Source organism: Limanda limanda, chromosome 1, assembly GCF_963576545.1.
Source record: "Limanda limanda chromosome 1, fLimLim1.1, whole genome shotgun sequence".
NCBI lineage: Eukaryota > Metazoa > Chordata > Actinopteri > Pleuronectiformes > Pleuronectidae > Limanda > Limanda limanda.
In genome coordinates, this window is record NC_083636.1 from 9,269,872 (window position 1) to 9,286,830 (window position 16,959).

The window sequence follows — 16,959 nt, forward strand, 5'->3', positions numbered from 1 at the left end:
CCCACTCAAATAAGTGGGGACATGGCACGTTAATGTAGTATCTGTTATTTCCAGATTGACTATGCTAAAGAACAGAGGATGAAGACATGTGTAACTGTTCAAACACTGCACTGGACTGTATGCCCTAAATAAAAATAACCTGCACACCCACACACACACACACACACACACACACACACACACACACACACACACACACACACACACACACACACACACACACACACATAAGTGTAATAATAAGCTATATTGATCACATTGGATGTGTGATTCACAGGCTGTGAGGGAGGTGCAAGTAATAAAAGCTGTTCCTTTTCAGTGGAGGTGGTGTTGATTTTCCATCATGTACAGTACATCTCAAGGTATTTCAGTTTTATGCTGCATCATGCCTCAACCTGCTTAAAGGAAATCAGCAACAGTATGGTCATTGCCAGAGCTCACACTGCCATGCAGTGCATTTTACTATATGCTTAATCTGTAGAGTCACAATAATCATCTCTGCTGTCACAGTTACTTAAAAAATGGTATGATCAGCCGAAGCTCCCCCTCCCACATCCCTTTGCTCTGACATCAAAGCCAGGTTTGTACATCAGGGCTCATTCAAAAAGCACATAGAGCACCGTGCACTGGGAAATTTGACTTTAACCATACTCCATGTTGAGCCCCTGTAAAATTGATGTTTATAAAGCTACTGTCAAGTATAGCACTGTACCTGTGGGAATAGGTTAGACACAGTGTGGCACTGGAAATTCCAAAAAGCGCCTAACATTGCAGCACAGCGGGCAGGGTGCCTAATTAACTGAAAGGACGCGTATGAGAGATTTCTCTCAGTCTGTTTACATGAATGAAGAATTTACATTTGTGGGTGAGTGTGTGTGAATGACTTGCACACGGCAGGTTGTGTGTACTCATACAGCACAACCCAGCTCGTGCAGTTTTCTTAAATAGGCTCTTAAAATGCTAATAGTGTTCTGAGCAATAGGCTTCCCCATCACCAGGATTAAGAAAATAACCAGCTTATTTCAGGATTTTTCTGCCATGACATTCTCATATTCTGCTCGTTAGCATTTCGTCTAACAAAACTTTGTTACATAATATGAACAGAAGTTATTTTACTTCAAGTAAAAAGTTTCCACTTTGTACCGTTGTCACAACTCTAAAATGTTGTAATAAAAATAACCAAATGATTTCTGTCTACACTGTACATTCCACTTTTATTTCCTGCAGACGGTTGAGACCATATGGACTTACGTGGGCGGGGTTGTTTGTGCAGCACCTTCTCCAGGTCGCCCAGCATGGTGAGGATCACCTCCTTATCCAGCTGAGCCGTTCCCTCACGAGGACCTCCCCCTGCAACCTCCTCCTCTGCCCAGTAACCCCCATCCTTCTCCCTGTCTCCCTTCTTCCCACCACCCCTGCCTGCTCCTGGCTCCTCGTCTGACCGCCCGCTGCTGCCCTCCTCATCTGTTCCTGCTTCCTCCCTGGACTTCCGCTGGAGCTCAGTCCTTGAATGGCCGCTGTATGATGCCCGCTGTGGCCGCCCGCCTGCAGCCGTGCTCCGCCAAGGGACCGGGATAAGGGAATGCTCCGACTTGGAAAGCACCTTGGTGAGGGAGAGCGACAGGGATCGGGTCCTGGTTCCGCGGACACCTCCGCCCCTTGTGACCACCTCCTTCCTGGGGCTCCCCTGCAGGCTGCCCCCTGCCCTCTGCTTGGAACTTGAATACAATGAAGAGTTCTGAGGTTGGGAAACATGAGAAGGTGGATCGTCGAGCTCGGAGGCGTAAACCCGCTGCTCGCTGTCGCTGAGCAGGGTCAGATTGGTGAGTGAGCGCTGCTTGATCCGCAGGTTGAGGTTGTCGGGGAGAGGCTGGGGGGGCCGCCGAGCCGGGCTGCCCCCCTGGTACACCGAGAACTCTGCTCCTCTCTTCATCCCTGCTCACTGCTGCCCTTTGCCTTTTCTCAGCTTACCTCTTTACCTCCGGTGGCTCGGTGACAGAAACCGCACATGCGAGTGGATCTTCCTGTGCGTGGCTTTCCGTTTCACATCTTGGCCGCACTGTCACCGAGAGAGCGGACGGAGTGAAGGAGGCGACGGTGGACGGAGGAGGCAGAGAGATGTGACACCACCTGACTGAGGTCCAGTCTTCACAGGGCTGGAGGGAAAGAGAGCACAGGGCGAAGAGCAGAGAGAAACCCTCCCTCTCAGGCATATAGGTAGAATCCAGATCCATCCTTGAGGCAGCCCATACTCATGGTCAGGCAAGGAGCCGGAGAGAGACACTTGTCCCTGCCACTCCTCCAGTTCTCATGCTGTCTCTCGGTCTTCTTGGATTCCTTCTCTTGCCTCACCACGGTCAGGGGCGTGGATGAACGAGCCGCTCCATCTCCCGTCCCTTCACCGGCACGCTCTCATTCTCCCTCTCTCCTTCTGCCGCCTGTGCTCACACTCTCTTTATCTCTTCCCCTATTAAACGACAGTTTCTTTTCAGTCACTCTTATCGCTCTCCCCCCACCTTCTGTCTCTCCTTTAATTACCACTTCGCTGCCACATTTCCCCTGCCTCCCCACTGACTCTGACAGTTCCACTCTCCTCACAGCGCAAAAAGGAACGGGTGGCGAAGCCGGCAAACGGACGCGTATAGCTCTCTCCGTCTGCCTGTTCATTCCAGCATGCAGCCTGCAGTACTCCCTCTCTCTCTCTCTCTCTCTCTTTCTCTCAACCCTCCCTCCCTGTGTTTATCACCCTCTCCGTCTCCTAATCTCTCTCATTCTCTCACTTTTTCCTCAGTTCCCTTTCCTCCCTCTCCGTATCTTTCACCCTCTCTTTCAGCATCCCTCCATTTCTCTCGCTCGCAGTGTGACAGTGAGTTGTTTGGACAGTGCACCTGTAAGATTGCAGCCCCTGCAGTGCCCCGCTGGCCGCCCCGACTTAATTAAATGCTATCTTGAGAAGTGAAAGCAGCGAGCCCGCAGCTTATCATGGATCAACAGTGAGACCACAACCGACAAACTCCCATCAATCAGTGCAAGCGTTATTAGCCCTGTCGCCATTAGTCACAGCTGTCTTCATTTTAGTCATTGCTAAATCCTGGTAACCACAAGCTAAAAGCCACTGGAAGCAGTCGCCTCAGAAGCCAGAATCAAGGTGATTACACTGAGAGCGACTTATCTACATAATAGTCTGAGGCTCCAAGTTCATCATTAATCTTTGCTCTATTATCTATACAAATTAACATATAAATAGAGAAAAAAAATGAAGATAATTACATCAGAGGCTCAACTTGTTTTACAAATAATTACACAAAAGCTTAAAGCTTAATGTAAATAAAGACTTTATACGCTCGTGCTGTTTTGATGTTTAGGGATTGTCACAACTGACATTGGTTCAGCCCGTATACATAAAATAAGCAGGCTTGTCATGTGGTATTTGTGGCATCGGATTTACTTCTCTTCGAAGAGGGAGTCGGAAAAAACAGAGGATGCAAGACGACCAAGAAAACGTGTGACAACAAAAAGCAAGTGTTTGAAATGGACCCAAAACAAAGGGAATCTTCAGCGCTGCAGTTTAATTTTGTCCTTCAAATGATGGGCTTCGGAAAAGCCACGACCAGAGCAAAATGGCTGGAATGTCTCTGCCGACCTGACATCCCCAGAACCTGTAATCACAGGCTGTTGTTTGTGCTCGCTGAGCTTTGTAGACAAAGTCTGTCTGGATTCACTTTGAGCTTGACATCTTATTTTTCATTGAGCGTGCTTTATGTTGGTTTGACCTCTCTTTCTTCTTTCACTGAGAGGATAGAAGGAGGGAGTTCTCTCCATATTAAGATGTCAACAATTCAAGTCATTTGAAAATTTCTGCTGAAATATAAAATCCAAATCACAAGGAGAATTCTGAAATCTGCCTTAGGTAAATAAACATCTGGGAAAATAATTACCACTTTAATCAAAGAAAGCAATTTTGATCATAGAATTTTAAGCAACACAAAGATCGGTATCATAAAGCAGGATGCATGAAACTGTGACACAGAAGTCTACATCCTCAACTGGCAAGATCTCATCGAAACAATAGGAATTTTCCCTGCCAGCTTTTTGTGTTTTGATGTGTGCTGCCTGGCTTAAGCTCTCATGCAGTTTGTTGTCACGAGTCTCAGTTTGTGGTTAGAAACTCTTGACCTCTAAGCTCGAGAAGCTCAGTCGTGCAGATGTCCACTGTGTGTTATTAAAGGCTAATGAAGACATTTGCAGTCTTCCCTCTTTTCAAACAAACTTAAGATATAAATTGAACCAGCTCTTTCCGTCCATGCGTATGTTATGACAGTAATAGTTGAATAGGATTACATGAACACACAAAAAGGGGATGTAACTGATGATGGCAGCTCGCGGAGATGTAAACACAGAGCCACAGATGCTCCGTGTGCCTGGCTGTCAGCACTGACCTTTTCTTTTCTCTGCATGAGACCAGCACGGAACAGAGATCCCCCAGTAAACACAAACAGACCTCAAAGCAGCATATATAGCCAACGCAAACCAGGAACACGCAGTCGCCTTCTGCATTTCCTAAAGTAGGAAACTGCATTGTCTATTGAATTCCTCTCACATGTGGAGCAGCACTGCAGCGGCAACGGGGTCAACATTAAATAAATATAAATAGTGGACAGCAGGTTATATTCTTTCATTTTATGTTCCAGTCAATTCACTACGATCCTCCACTGCTTTTCTTTTAAATGTTCCTTGTGTGTGAGTTTTTACTGCCTTAAACTGTGGAACACACTGCCACTGGGCATTAGAAAGGAAACCTCTAGTGGTAATAAAAAAATAATTATAATTTCAGACTCATCTTTTAATCTGTATTGAAATAAACTGTTTTAATTTCTAATTCCAACTAATGCCATATCTTATGCTAACTTTATCACTTTTATCTTTTGTGTACATTTTATTCCTAATTCTTCATTTTTTAAAAATTGTACTATCTAATGTTGCTTTTTTGTGTTTGTGTGCTGTTGTAATGCTGCTATTTAAGCACTTTGGCTACATGTTAGCATGAAAGGGGCTTAATAAAGCTGATCTGAGCAAAATGGCTGTATTCTAAGAGACAAACGTAAATGTCTTTCACACACCCACTGTGGACTCACAATGCAGAGCCCCCATCATGTGTGTGGACTGTTGAATGTACCTGATATCTCCTCCAGGCACTGTTTGGCTGTCTTGCTGTAGACCAGCTCTCCCTTGGTGGGGCTGAGGCAGGGGTCGGCCGGGGCCATCATGGTACAGTCATTTTCTGAGAAGGTCCTGAAGGCACAAAGAACGAATGATGCACAGCGGTTATCAAGACAGGCTGCAACAACTCAGCCACTGCACTCACTGGAGTTAGTTTTTCATTGTCAAACAAAGCAATACAAGTTTTGAAAAGATATGCATGTTTTCACCAAGTAGATATTAAACATTTAAAATACATGGTAATCCCTACTGGCAGCATGGTTGTGTTGAGGTTAGCAGAGTTTACATGTTCTCCCTGTGTCTGAATCGGTTATCTCTGGGTACTCCAGCCTCCTCCAAGAGTCAAAGACATGCAGTTTGGGATTAGGTTTATCAGAGACTCAAATTTGTCCCTAGGTGTTTGTCTTTGTGTGTTTGCTCTTCAATATGACGGCGACCTGTCCAACCATGCCTCTCACCCAATGTCTGCTGGGACTGGCTCCAGCTCCCTCAATGACCCTTAAAAGCATAGGAGCTAGGTAATGGATGGATGGATGGTAATCAACATTGACAGAAAACATTGTTTAGTTAAGGTGTCCATGCTAAGGTGAAGTGCTATAATGTGGAAAGTTTCACATAAGATGTAATTAACATTTGTCACGGTAACAAAATACATTTGTCACGGTTCAGTTTTAAGTGGAATCATATTTTCCTCCTTCAACAATAATAAGTACTGCCAATAATTCTTGAGCCGCAATTTTGGAAAGACAAAGTTCCATCTTAACTTCGGAGGAGATGATTCATGAGTCGTGATCAAGATGAAAGATATATTCTGTCTCATTAAATCAGTAAAATTTGGTTTAAGTATGGTAATAAAATGATTACTTTGACATTAAAACATTTAGCGTCACATAAACATTTTATGGTCTGGCTATGATAGCTAATAGTAAGTCAGGCAGATGAATGTGATGAAATTGGAGGGTTTAAAAGACCTGTTGCCAAAATATTTTGGTTTTTGATTTCGAGCAACAGAGGGAATGTTACCTCTTAAGCATTTAGTCTGTACCTCTGCAGTGTAAAGCAAGAGCAGTGTTTGAATTTCTGAGTCTGTCTTTGGTTTCAGGCACATATTCAACAGATGGACACCTCTAAAGGGAGGAGGGGGTGGTATTGGATGAGATGTTTCCTCTAAGTGCTTGTGAGTGTGTGTGCAGGAGTGTGCATGAAATATGTGTTTGTGTGCATCTGCCTCCCTCCTCGAGCCCGAGCTGCATCTCGTCGCACTGTGTGTTTGCTCATGTGAAGAAACAAAGATCAAGTCCAATACACCTCACAAAATAACAGTGCTACACACACCGACAGGAAAACACGAAACCATGTATGTACAAGCACTTAAAAACAGATGAACAGCCAGTCGAACACAGAGATAGATGATGCACATACAAACAAAATAAGATGCACACTCGATCAGGAATGCATACACACAATTAAAAGCATGGAAACCAACCACACCCTTGTGAAAATCCTGAAATACACACCGTAAAACTCGCACGTAAACACAGATCTAAGCACAAGCTGCTCTATAGTATTCACTCTTTCCCACACACACACCCACATACACACAAAGGACCCCCAACACCTGCAGAGCTGCAGATAAAACTTGGCCTCCAATTGTGACAGACATCAGTCTGTGACTTCAGACTGCAAGCTCCCCTCATCTCAGTGGATTCACAAAGACACAGACAGAGATATTCTCTGCCACTGCTGCACATAACAATTTGGACCAAGAATAAGAAAGCACATATAATATGGGTGACAGCTGCAGTGACAATTCATTATTTGCTGTAATTGATCCTGATCCTTTTAACAGCTTTGCTGTTCTGTTGCCTCTGGCTGCATAATGAACTCTTGATGAAACAACAGTTCTATTTGTTGTTTCATCAACATAAGAATCTACAGGGATGGAAGTCATACTGTCATCCACACTGTTTGGTGACTGCTGGGTGACAGGTGATCCGTCAGACAATGCAGTGCAGAAAAAATGATCAATTAGAAGTAACAAATTTCCCCAATGTATTCTTGTAGTATTTATATTGCGATATGACTGGAGTATTCTATGTTTTATTGCTATTTATCTGGCTCCAAACAGGAATATGCAAAAACTACTGAAAAAATATTTATGATATAGTGGAGTATGTGCAACAGAAGAACGCAGTAACTTTTGGATTTGATTAAAGAGGCAGATCCAAGATGTTCTTTTGACATTTCAGTCAGGGCCATACTGCCATTATATCTGGCGGTATGGCTCTGTTCTGGGACCTCCTAGTTCTTCCACATGCATATACATGGAAAGCCTAAGATAGGGAGACTACACCTCCCTACCTTTCAATGAACCTCGGCACAGAACAGAGCAGCATCAATGACAATACATGACTTTGATTAAGTCAGATTCAGTATGAAAAGGAGGAGCTGGGGTGAAGGTGGATTGCAAAGTGGCATGCATTGAAAAATGGAGTAGGCAGCTAAAGCATCTTAAATAGGAAGCGCATTATAAGCTTTGCCATTTGAATGCATAGAAGGGGAGCTGCCAGCTGATGTGGGCAATCAGGTGATGCACTGGATTGCGGCTGAGCTCGACTTCCTGACCTGCCTGAACTAAATCTATGATACATTTTTGAGAATAATTCATTCAATAAAACATGGATCTTGCTGGATAAAAAACTGGAATATTTAGACGTCTGATGTCTATGAGTGTGTGGAAATTGCAGTGGTTTGAGTGAATTTGAAGATTCTTTTGTATCTTGGCAGTGGCACCAAACTCTTCTGAGCACAATGGTTCTGTATTCTATCCTGGTTGGGACATCTTAGGTTAAGGGAGGAGAGAGAACAGTTAGTAACCTTACAAAGTCTGTGTGGGGTCAAAATCAATTCTGCACACTGACTGCAGCAAAGTCCTACAGCCACACTGGTTTGTTATGCTCGGCAGGGACAATGCCTCAAAGTGGGTGTAGAAAGAGAAGCCGTACAAGACAAAGATGCCTAATTGGGCTGAAAAGGATGTTAAATTGCAGCACAGCAGGAGTCCTTTACGCTTATTGTCAGCATGCTGTCGGCTGTCAGTGAGGCCTTCTGGTGAGGGGGGGGGGGCGGCATTTATAGCATGAAAAGATGCAGATGATGATGGAAGATAAGGGAAATAGAAAGGCTCGTGGGGAAAAAGTGAAAAGGTAACATGGGGTAATATGGAAATGCACTGCAAAGGCAAAAACTAACTGTAAATACAACATGGGGATCAATTCACCAATGAAGATGACTAGTTTATATAGAATGTGTAAATGATCATGTAAATGTATGGTCACACCAGCCTTTAAATTCTGAGATAAAATTGGTTAATTTCATTGATTCCTAATGATCTGTGGATTCCCTTGAAGAGGTGAAGTGGATCTGCACATGTTTGTGTGGGTATAACTTGACAATTGACTGGCTGCTAACAAGCTTTCACCACTCAGAGTTTTTTCCCCCCTTCTGGAATTATTCCTTGTTGACTGATATGATGTGCAGTCCTAAGAATGAAATGCCCGGGGGAGAGAACGGCCGCGTACAGAAAAATATAGACTTGGAAAGCTCTGAACTTCAGACAGTTGCATTGCCTTTAAAATAAAGAGCCTATTCTCTCCAAACAAATTCAGGAGACATGTCAGCACTCAATAGTTACAAACTTACAACAAATACATCGTGTACATTTGTGTGCACCTGCCAGCCCTCCCGGATATAATAATTGGGAAAACTCTGTCTGTCTTTTGACTCTGCTGTCTGACTGAGATACTTTTAAGTACACATGATTAATGACACTGTATGAGTTTTATAATGCAATGTAATATAATAGCCCAAAAAGTTATGGTTTCAATTTTTTTTCAAATTTTGATCTGTTATTTATATCTGAGACAGATGTTTGAGAGCAGCAGCAGTGGTTGCTGTTCGCTTAGCTCCAGTCTCTTTGGCCAAATTTGGACTGTCTAGTTTGAATCACTGACAGCAGTGAGTGCTAAACTCCAGTCCATGCGGCAAAATACTTCAGGGACAGCACTGTGGATGACAGATGGTCCATCCACTTTTTCCCTTCCCTCTGTGTTTACGTTTCGCTCATCGAGTGGGCTGCCTGTGTCTTTACAGTTTCAGTTTTGGTTCCCATCCTCATAGCCATCACCCACTATCTGCCCCGCAATGACACCCGCAGCAGTTTTAACTTGCTAAATATGTGGGATTAAAGTAATGCTCACGCTTGAAGGAGCCATTGCTGAATCTGGCAGAGCTGACTGTGCACAACAGAGAAGATAGTACGGAGAGGGGGAGAAGGGGTAAAGGATTAAGCCTTGTTTAATGGGATTCCTAGCTCTCTCTCTCTCTCCGAGCACAAAGGCATCCCAGAGACTTTGGCGGTTCCTCCTGGATTACCTCTGCTGTCGTGAGAAAAAAAATCAGCACTGCCGGGCAGATTTACCCAATTCTTTTACCTCTGATGGCTCTAACGTCAGGGAACCATGCAACAACTGCATGCATCAAAACAGCACCGGTTGAATGAGAGCAAGGGCATGAGTTCATGAAAACCGCCAATGTCTGGATTCTCACAAAAAAGAAACCCAGACAGTTAAATAATAGGCTTCTGCAAGCAGCAGGCACTGGATTCTAATTTATTCAGTAATGACTGTGAAGAGATGTGGAGGCGCGAGCAAGATGCACAGTGGGGAGCACCAGCTGATCACTGGGAGGACTCCAGGATTTCAGTGGGATGCGAATGAGTGACTGTAAGCATGTGTGTCTGAGTGTATAAGGTATGATTTTTGGAATAAATATACATACATATCTGGGGGAATAAACAACAGCCTTGCTATGTGGTTTGTTTCCTATGGATGGTAGGTCACACGTCTCACCTGTACATGAACGGAGCCACTGTGGCAGTGTTGGGATGGTTGTGCTGCTGCTGCTGAGGAAGCTGAACTACTCCGTTCCCTCCCAGCGCTCCTCCACCCCCTCCTCCGCCTGCCAGAATCCCACTGGACCCAGACAGGGCTGAGGTGCTGGTGGAGGAGGTCATGCTGGTCCGTTTTCCTTCTGGGCCCCCAACGCTGGAACGCTGTATGTAGAAACTCCCACCCTGCCCTCCTTTAGTCAGCCTGCCGCGCTCTCCGTCTCCCCCCCGCATGTTGCCGCTGCTGTTTAACGCGGCCTGACTTTGGGTCTGGGACTGACCCTGAGGCTTTGCCGTTGTGGATGAGGGAACTTTAAGTCCTGCCTTCGGGATGCCACTAGAAGCGCCACCTTCTTTCTTCCCTGATGATGGCTTGCCTCCCTTGGGGATGAGGCTGGCAATTTTGGAGGACTTCTTGCTGGAGTCCGCAAATGACTCACGGTCATCTTTGAGTGGAGAGCTATCCTTGGAAGATTTCCCGGACTTGCTTTTGTCCTCCTTGTCTTTGGACGAGGCCACCGATCTACTGCCATTGGCAGAAGCTTTTGAATATGAGGAGGAGGAGGAAGAAGAGGAAGTCTTACTAGATGCAGTGAGGGACGGTGCAGGGGTCTTGGTGGGCATTTGCTTGGCCGTAGCACTGCTACTGCCGCTGCTGCACACTGACCCCGGGGGCGTCAGTCCATCCTCACCATACTCCGACAGGTCATCCTCCTCCTGCAGAGCCATCTCTGCCATACAAGGTGATGCTCGCGATCTAGGGTTTATCAGGCGGAACTTCTCGAGCATGGACCTCTGTGGTCCACCGCTGACAGTGGACCCAACTTTTGATCCATCGCTTCCATGTAATGAAAGTCCCTCTGTGGCCTGAGGTGAAGGGGTGGTGGAGGGTGAGTGTGTGGGGCTTGCCAGCATGGACGAAGTGGCGCTGTGCTTGAGGTTCATGGATTTGCTGCGCCAGGTCTTGCCAGCGGTGGGTGATGGGATGGCAGAGGCCAGCTGCTGCCCACTGAGGCTGGTGGGAACCGTCCCGCCATCACCGCTCCCGTTCATCCCGCTGGGCACTTGGATTCCCCTCACAGCTTCTGAACCAGCGTAGAAGAAACAAACAGACAAACAGAAAGACAGAGAGAATTCATTAAAGAGGTTCTAATTAAATCAAAACACCCAATACAATACAGCTGTTAAATCTTCCTAAATGTATCTTCCTATTCAAATAAATGAACCACTTATGCAGTTTGTAAATATGAATTATCTGAGGTTTACTATAATTACTGCAATTAGAATTGAATCTGAGAGATCGTTTGGAAACTTTTTACATATAGTAATACTAACTGACACTAATACAAGTTTTCCAAGCAACCCAAAATATTGGAGCAAACATTCAGTCTGCCTGATTTTTATTAGGAGTGAGAGATATAATTTTCAGAAGTCACATTTCAATGCTCTGCTGACTTCCTCTATAGTTTTACACACACTGAGCTCCAACATCAGGCAAGCCTCCAGAGGATTTCAGTGTTGTGTACAGTTAACAATGTATTTCTCTATTCCCGGAATCAGGTTGGGGTTAAAGAAAAGATTTCACCGTTACTGCTTCACCGGTGTCTCAGAGGCGTTGGTGCTCTACCTTCCTATCCTGACTTCAAACCCCTCGACAGACATATAGAGTCCTGTCATGTTTGCAGGTGGATAACAGTGGATATAAGGAAGAGGCCCTCAAGTTGTAGCCGTGGCAACTAAATAAATCATACCAACTATATTAAGATGGAAGAAAAATGTACATGCAAGAGTACTAGCAAGAGAGAAGTGAGCTTTCCAATTGAGGAAAAGTGAACAAAGCAATCTCAACAAAAAAAAAAAATGGTTGTAGAAATTGATGCCTATCTGATTCAGGGATTTCTCCCTTTATGTTTGTTCTACATTGGCAGAAAATTGCAGCTTAAAATGGAAACGCTCTTTGAGGGACGCACTTCAAAACCAAGATGGCTTCAAGGTTTCCTGCTATTAACCTCGAAGCTGCTGAAAATACCTGGACGACATGTCATCTGCCGTGGTGAATGAGAATGTACGTGGTGTACTGCACTGGGTGGATTTTAGATTAGATTTGTCATTTAATAGTACCTATTATAAAAGTATGTTTATTTTAAACGGTGATGAAGCACTATGGTGAAATTCCACAGGGCTATATGAATTCCATATAAGAATATGAATCACAAATATATGAATGAAAATAAGCCAATAGATGATTCAAAGCTTTTCACACTGGTACAGTAACAGATCAAACACCTTCATGCTTCATAATCCCCTAATCAATGATCTAATATATAATTGCCAAAAGCTGTTCAAGTATTATGTAATCATTTCTTTTAACTGATTTAACAATATGTGGGTGTCTATCTATGTATATATGTTACACATTTTGTTATGCAACAATCGCCCTAAAATTATAGATTGCTTCTTGTTCTTACTGGTGTTTGGTATGATATGTTATGGTTTTGAGATAAGATATGATAAGATAAAATAATGTCTTATTGGTCCCACAATGGGGACATTTGAATATAATGGACTTGCTTGCTTACTCACCTCCCTATACCCGCCTGGCAGTGACCATAAGCCTGTTTATTTCATCAATCGTTCCTCTCTGCTACATTTGCTGCCAGGTCTGTCGTCTACATTTGGCTTGCTATAAATCTCACACTTTTACTTTCTAAATAAGCTGGTTTGCCTCCACAAAAATTCTGCTCAGCGTTGACCTTTACACACCTCACACCTCACATTTACTGCTTGATTGATACAGAGTTGATCAGCAAGACTCTTTCCCTCCGTCTACTTCTCTCTATCAACCTCACACATAGGTATAGCATTCGCTTCATAAACCACGAGAGGAACACGATGCAACATAAGACGTGCAGGCAGAAATAACTCCTCTTCTGTGCGCGACTTTGAGAGGCTGATAAATAGCGGGAAAAAGATGAATTTGAGCTGGGGCGGGAACAGAGAGGGAGGAGATGCAGTGGCAGCATGGAATTATGCACCATTAGACCGACGGCCTGTCTGGCTGTCAGTCAGCACAGTGAGTCGGGTGCAGCTGACTGTGAGTCACCTCAATTTAAATCCGCTTCAGGCTGGCGAAGGGGCGCCGAGACACTTTAACCAACTTTCACTCCCAAAAACGTTCTGTAAACCCTTAAATCTTCCCTCAGTGCTCCCTCTCAGCTGTGGAGTGAAAAGTGCAATCTGTCAGGCTATGACAATAATATGTTAAGATTTTTCTTCACATGGCCTTGTGTAAAAAGGAATCTGGCACCAGGTGGCAAGTGTCCAATAATAGCCAGAGCATTTATTTACCTCCATAGATTTTCATTCCATACATGCAACTGTTATTTTTGTGACACTGCTGCTAATTTTTTATTGTTACATTTATGTCTGTGCCTGGCCAATCAGCAGAAAGCTACTGCTGCTAGTGGGGATGGCAATCTGATGAATGAATATATTGTTCAGACATTAAATCAGTAAACAGTCTAAAGCCAACTGGCCACTGAAAGATATTAGTCAACAGTTTTGAGAACAAAGCATCAGCACATCAACTGACTAAAACCCACATATGTAGATTCATACAGTGTCTACATTTTTGCAGGCATTAATAATATTTAATTCATATATATTGTGTGAATTTAAGAAACGTTTCAGGTGCAGGTCAGATTGTTTTGCACCCAACATTTACATACCATTCTCAGCTACTGTTAGCTGTTTGTTATCTGGCACTTTATCAAATTATCATTAAGTATTATTATAAAAGGGTGTCGTGATTATTAGGTTCTCTCAAAGACAAAAGTGTAACCACTGAAACCTATTATGATCTTCTTAAACTTATATTCTTATTCTACTATGCAGAATTCTGATACCACCTAGGCAGACTGATGTGTGTGGTTGTGTGTGTTTATGTGAGACAGTTATAAATGATAAAGGGTGCATGTGGGTGCTCCAAAATGTATCCGTGAGCTGTGTGAAGTATATTTGTACTACAGTAGACACTTGTCTGTATGGACATTTGCTGCATATTTAAAAGGGCAGCAAACTGGCTGCCACTTTCCTGTCTTCATGCCATCAGAAAAAAATCTAAGAAAATAGAAAAGCTGAGATAAAGCTGATCTCCGACGAGCACAGGAAGGCTTAGTCTTAGCCAATACACACCAGGTAAACTAACCAGTCAGCTTATATATGAAAATGGTAGCTTATATGGTGTGTCTGTGTGTGTCTAGACAGCGATTTGATACCAATATAAATGTGGATGAGAGAGCATCTATTCTTGTGTTTCCAAATGTGTGTTTGTGTGTGTCCTCTGTATTACCCCTCTACAGTGGCCCTCAGGGCAGTTTATGAATGGGAATGAAAGAGGTTACAGTGATATTCTTTGTGTGTCTGAGAGTGTGTGTCTGTTTGTTGACCGCTCAATTAACCCCGTCCTTAGAGATCCTCCTCCCTTTTAGCCGCTCCCTTTTCCCCACGCTAGAGGCTGTTCCACAGTGCCACCACATTCTTCACTGTGTAGTGATTCGCTGTTGCCATGGCAACAGACTGTTCTTATAATTTTTTTTTGCCTCAGTGGCCGAGGACCCTCGACCCTCTGCTGACAAATCCATACAGAAACACATGTATACATGCTGTTGGCAATCAGATCAGACACATGCGCCCTGAAGCATGATGCTAGGATTTAATTAAATATGTCTGTGTGACACACACATGCATGCACTAGTATCTACTGGTATGTTAAAAGCTACAGTAAGTATGTTTTACCTGAACTTTTTTCTAATCCAATCTCTGTTGTTCTTATGGATGTATTTCATCACACTCTAAATTAAACCCTTTTTTGCTCCCAACATCACATTACCATCACAAAGATGATAAATTACATATTGTTACCTTGCTAGAGGAAGTCAGGAGTCTCACTTTTACAGTTAGTTACCCATCATCATCTTTAAAAACAAGCAGTGCAAATCCCAAACTTCCTTTAGTCCACTTCTATTGAAAGACAGAAACTAAGCCTTTTGATGCTTCAGTTTAATTCGGGTGAAGCCAATTAGATTGTTGCATGGCAACAAGAATTATGCAAAGGTCCGGGTGCCCTTTTGGCTCTTCTTCTCTCTGGTTAGAGCTTCAGTATGTGACAGCTGAGACACAAAACAACACTAATGTGATCATTTCCCCCCCGTGGGGATGCACATGCCCACATATAAAGTTATAGAAAAGAACAAACAAACATACATAGGAAGCCCCCTATAACCAGCTGGCATCTGTCACCATTAGAGGTGCAACACAACTCTACTCAATATATCTGTATCTATTCATGTCACAAAAATACCTGTATTTGTGTTTATATTTTAAACCAGATGAAAGGCCTTCAAATAGAGCAGCCATATATATAATATAATTATAATATACCTAAACTAATAAAGCCATTAAAAATTTGATTCCACAAAAAGGAGGAAACATGAATTAATTGGATTTCCCATACTAAATGAGGTCCAGATGACTGTGAAGTTTTTTACGTGTTTATCATTGAAAGTGTGAAGGCTGTAATAAATAAAATGGACCATAATAGTTCACTGAGCCATACTGCATTATAAGAATATTTTGCGTGCAGTGTGAGGAAGTTCAGTTTAACTTCTGAAGGGTCTTTGAAACAAATCTGAGAAACCCCTGTTGGACAATTTGCCCGAGCAACTTCTTAACTATAGTCGTTCGAGTCATGCAACAATGCGGTTATACTTCACTGCACAACAAATGTACTTACTGCATGAAAAATTTAATGTACATTTCTTCCATCACAGGCCTGAATACTGAACTACGATACATTAAATAGGTGTTTGAGGATTATCTTCCTGTTTAGATAATAATGAATTAGTGTGTGCTTATATCCCTGTCTACTCACTATGAGCTGCTCATTACACAATAACACAACCTTTATGATGAGTCATACTACTGTATGCGATGAAGCAGAACATAAAACAAAAACTACAAGGGGAAAATAGAAGCTGTAAATGAAAGATAAAGGATGTAACACCAAATAAGTGGATGACTGGGGAAAATGAAACTACCTGTAAGAAACAGAATAACCTCTCATTGATTATAAAAAGGCTTGTGGCTAACACTTCCTGTATCTGTTCCTCTGTCTGCTAACTGCGTTTGCCCAGTAGCTTCTGGCTGAATCGCTGACATTTTCACACAATAGATTTTTCAGTTTTTTCCATTTTACTTTTAGACCTTAACATGGTTTTGTTTTCCCTGCAGTGAAGCGCCAACACCTGCTGTCTTATCTCTGCAAAGTGAAAGTGATTCTTCTGGCACAGTGTGGAAATGGTCCGGAAAAGCCACTACAATTTCCACAAGAAGAACGAGAAATTCAACTCACTTAATAGAGATGCCTAAATATTCAATGGGCAATTATTGTTGAAATACAGGTTGAATGTTATTGAATGACGAAATCATTGAATCGTTTTAACTGGGGAAATATAAGAGAGGCACAGGCCAGAAAAATAATTACACATGGATGATGTCACTACAAAACCGATGAGCAAAAAATGTTTATTTTGTTGGTACATGTGTGGTGTAAATATCAATACCAATGCTGATATCAATAGAAGAACATGTGTACTTATATATGTAAGTGGAAATAGGGAGATCAACAAATATAAGCGGCTCAATCAGTTTAAAGTTGAATTAAAATTACTCAAATTGTATAGCCAATAGCCATGGGCTGGATTTGTATTTGATTGGCTATTTTTCATTTA

The 16,959-nt window shown here is 43.0% G+C and overlaps 1 protein-coding gene across 3 annotated transcripts in view; it reads right to left on the reverse strand.

Annotated features, from left to right (window-relative positions):
• Positions 1-16,959, reverse strand: part of nav3 (neuron navigator 3) — a 178,950-nt gene that overhangs the window by 67,443 nt on the left and 94,548 nt on the right. For 2 of the 3 annotated variants that reach the window (XM_061078914.1, XM_061078909.1), the window contains exons 8-9: positions 10,131-11,253; positions 5,177-5,292 (exon numbers count right to left, since the gene is read on the reverse strand). In XM_061078914.1, coding sequence (XP_060934897.1) covers positions 5,177-5,292; positions 10,131-11,253 — 1,239 coding nt within the window. Of the gene's footprint in view, positions 1-4,288; positions 4,292-5,176; positions 5,293-10,130; positions 11,254-16,959 lie in introns of all 3 variants that reach the window. The other variant, XM_061078921.1, reaches the window with a different exon arrangement.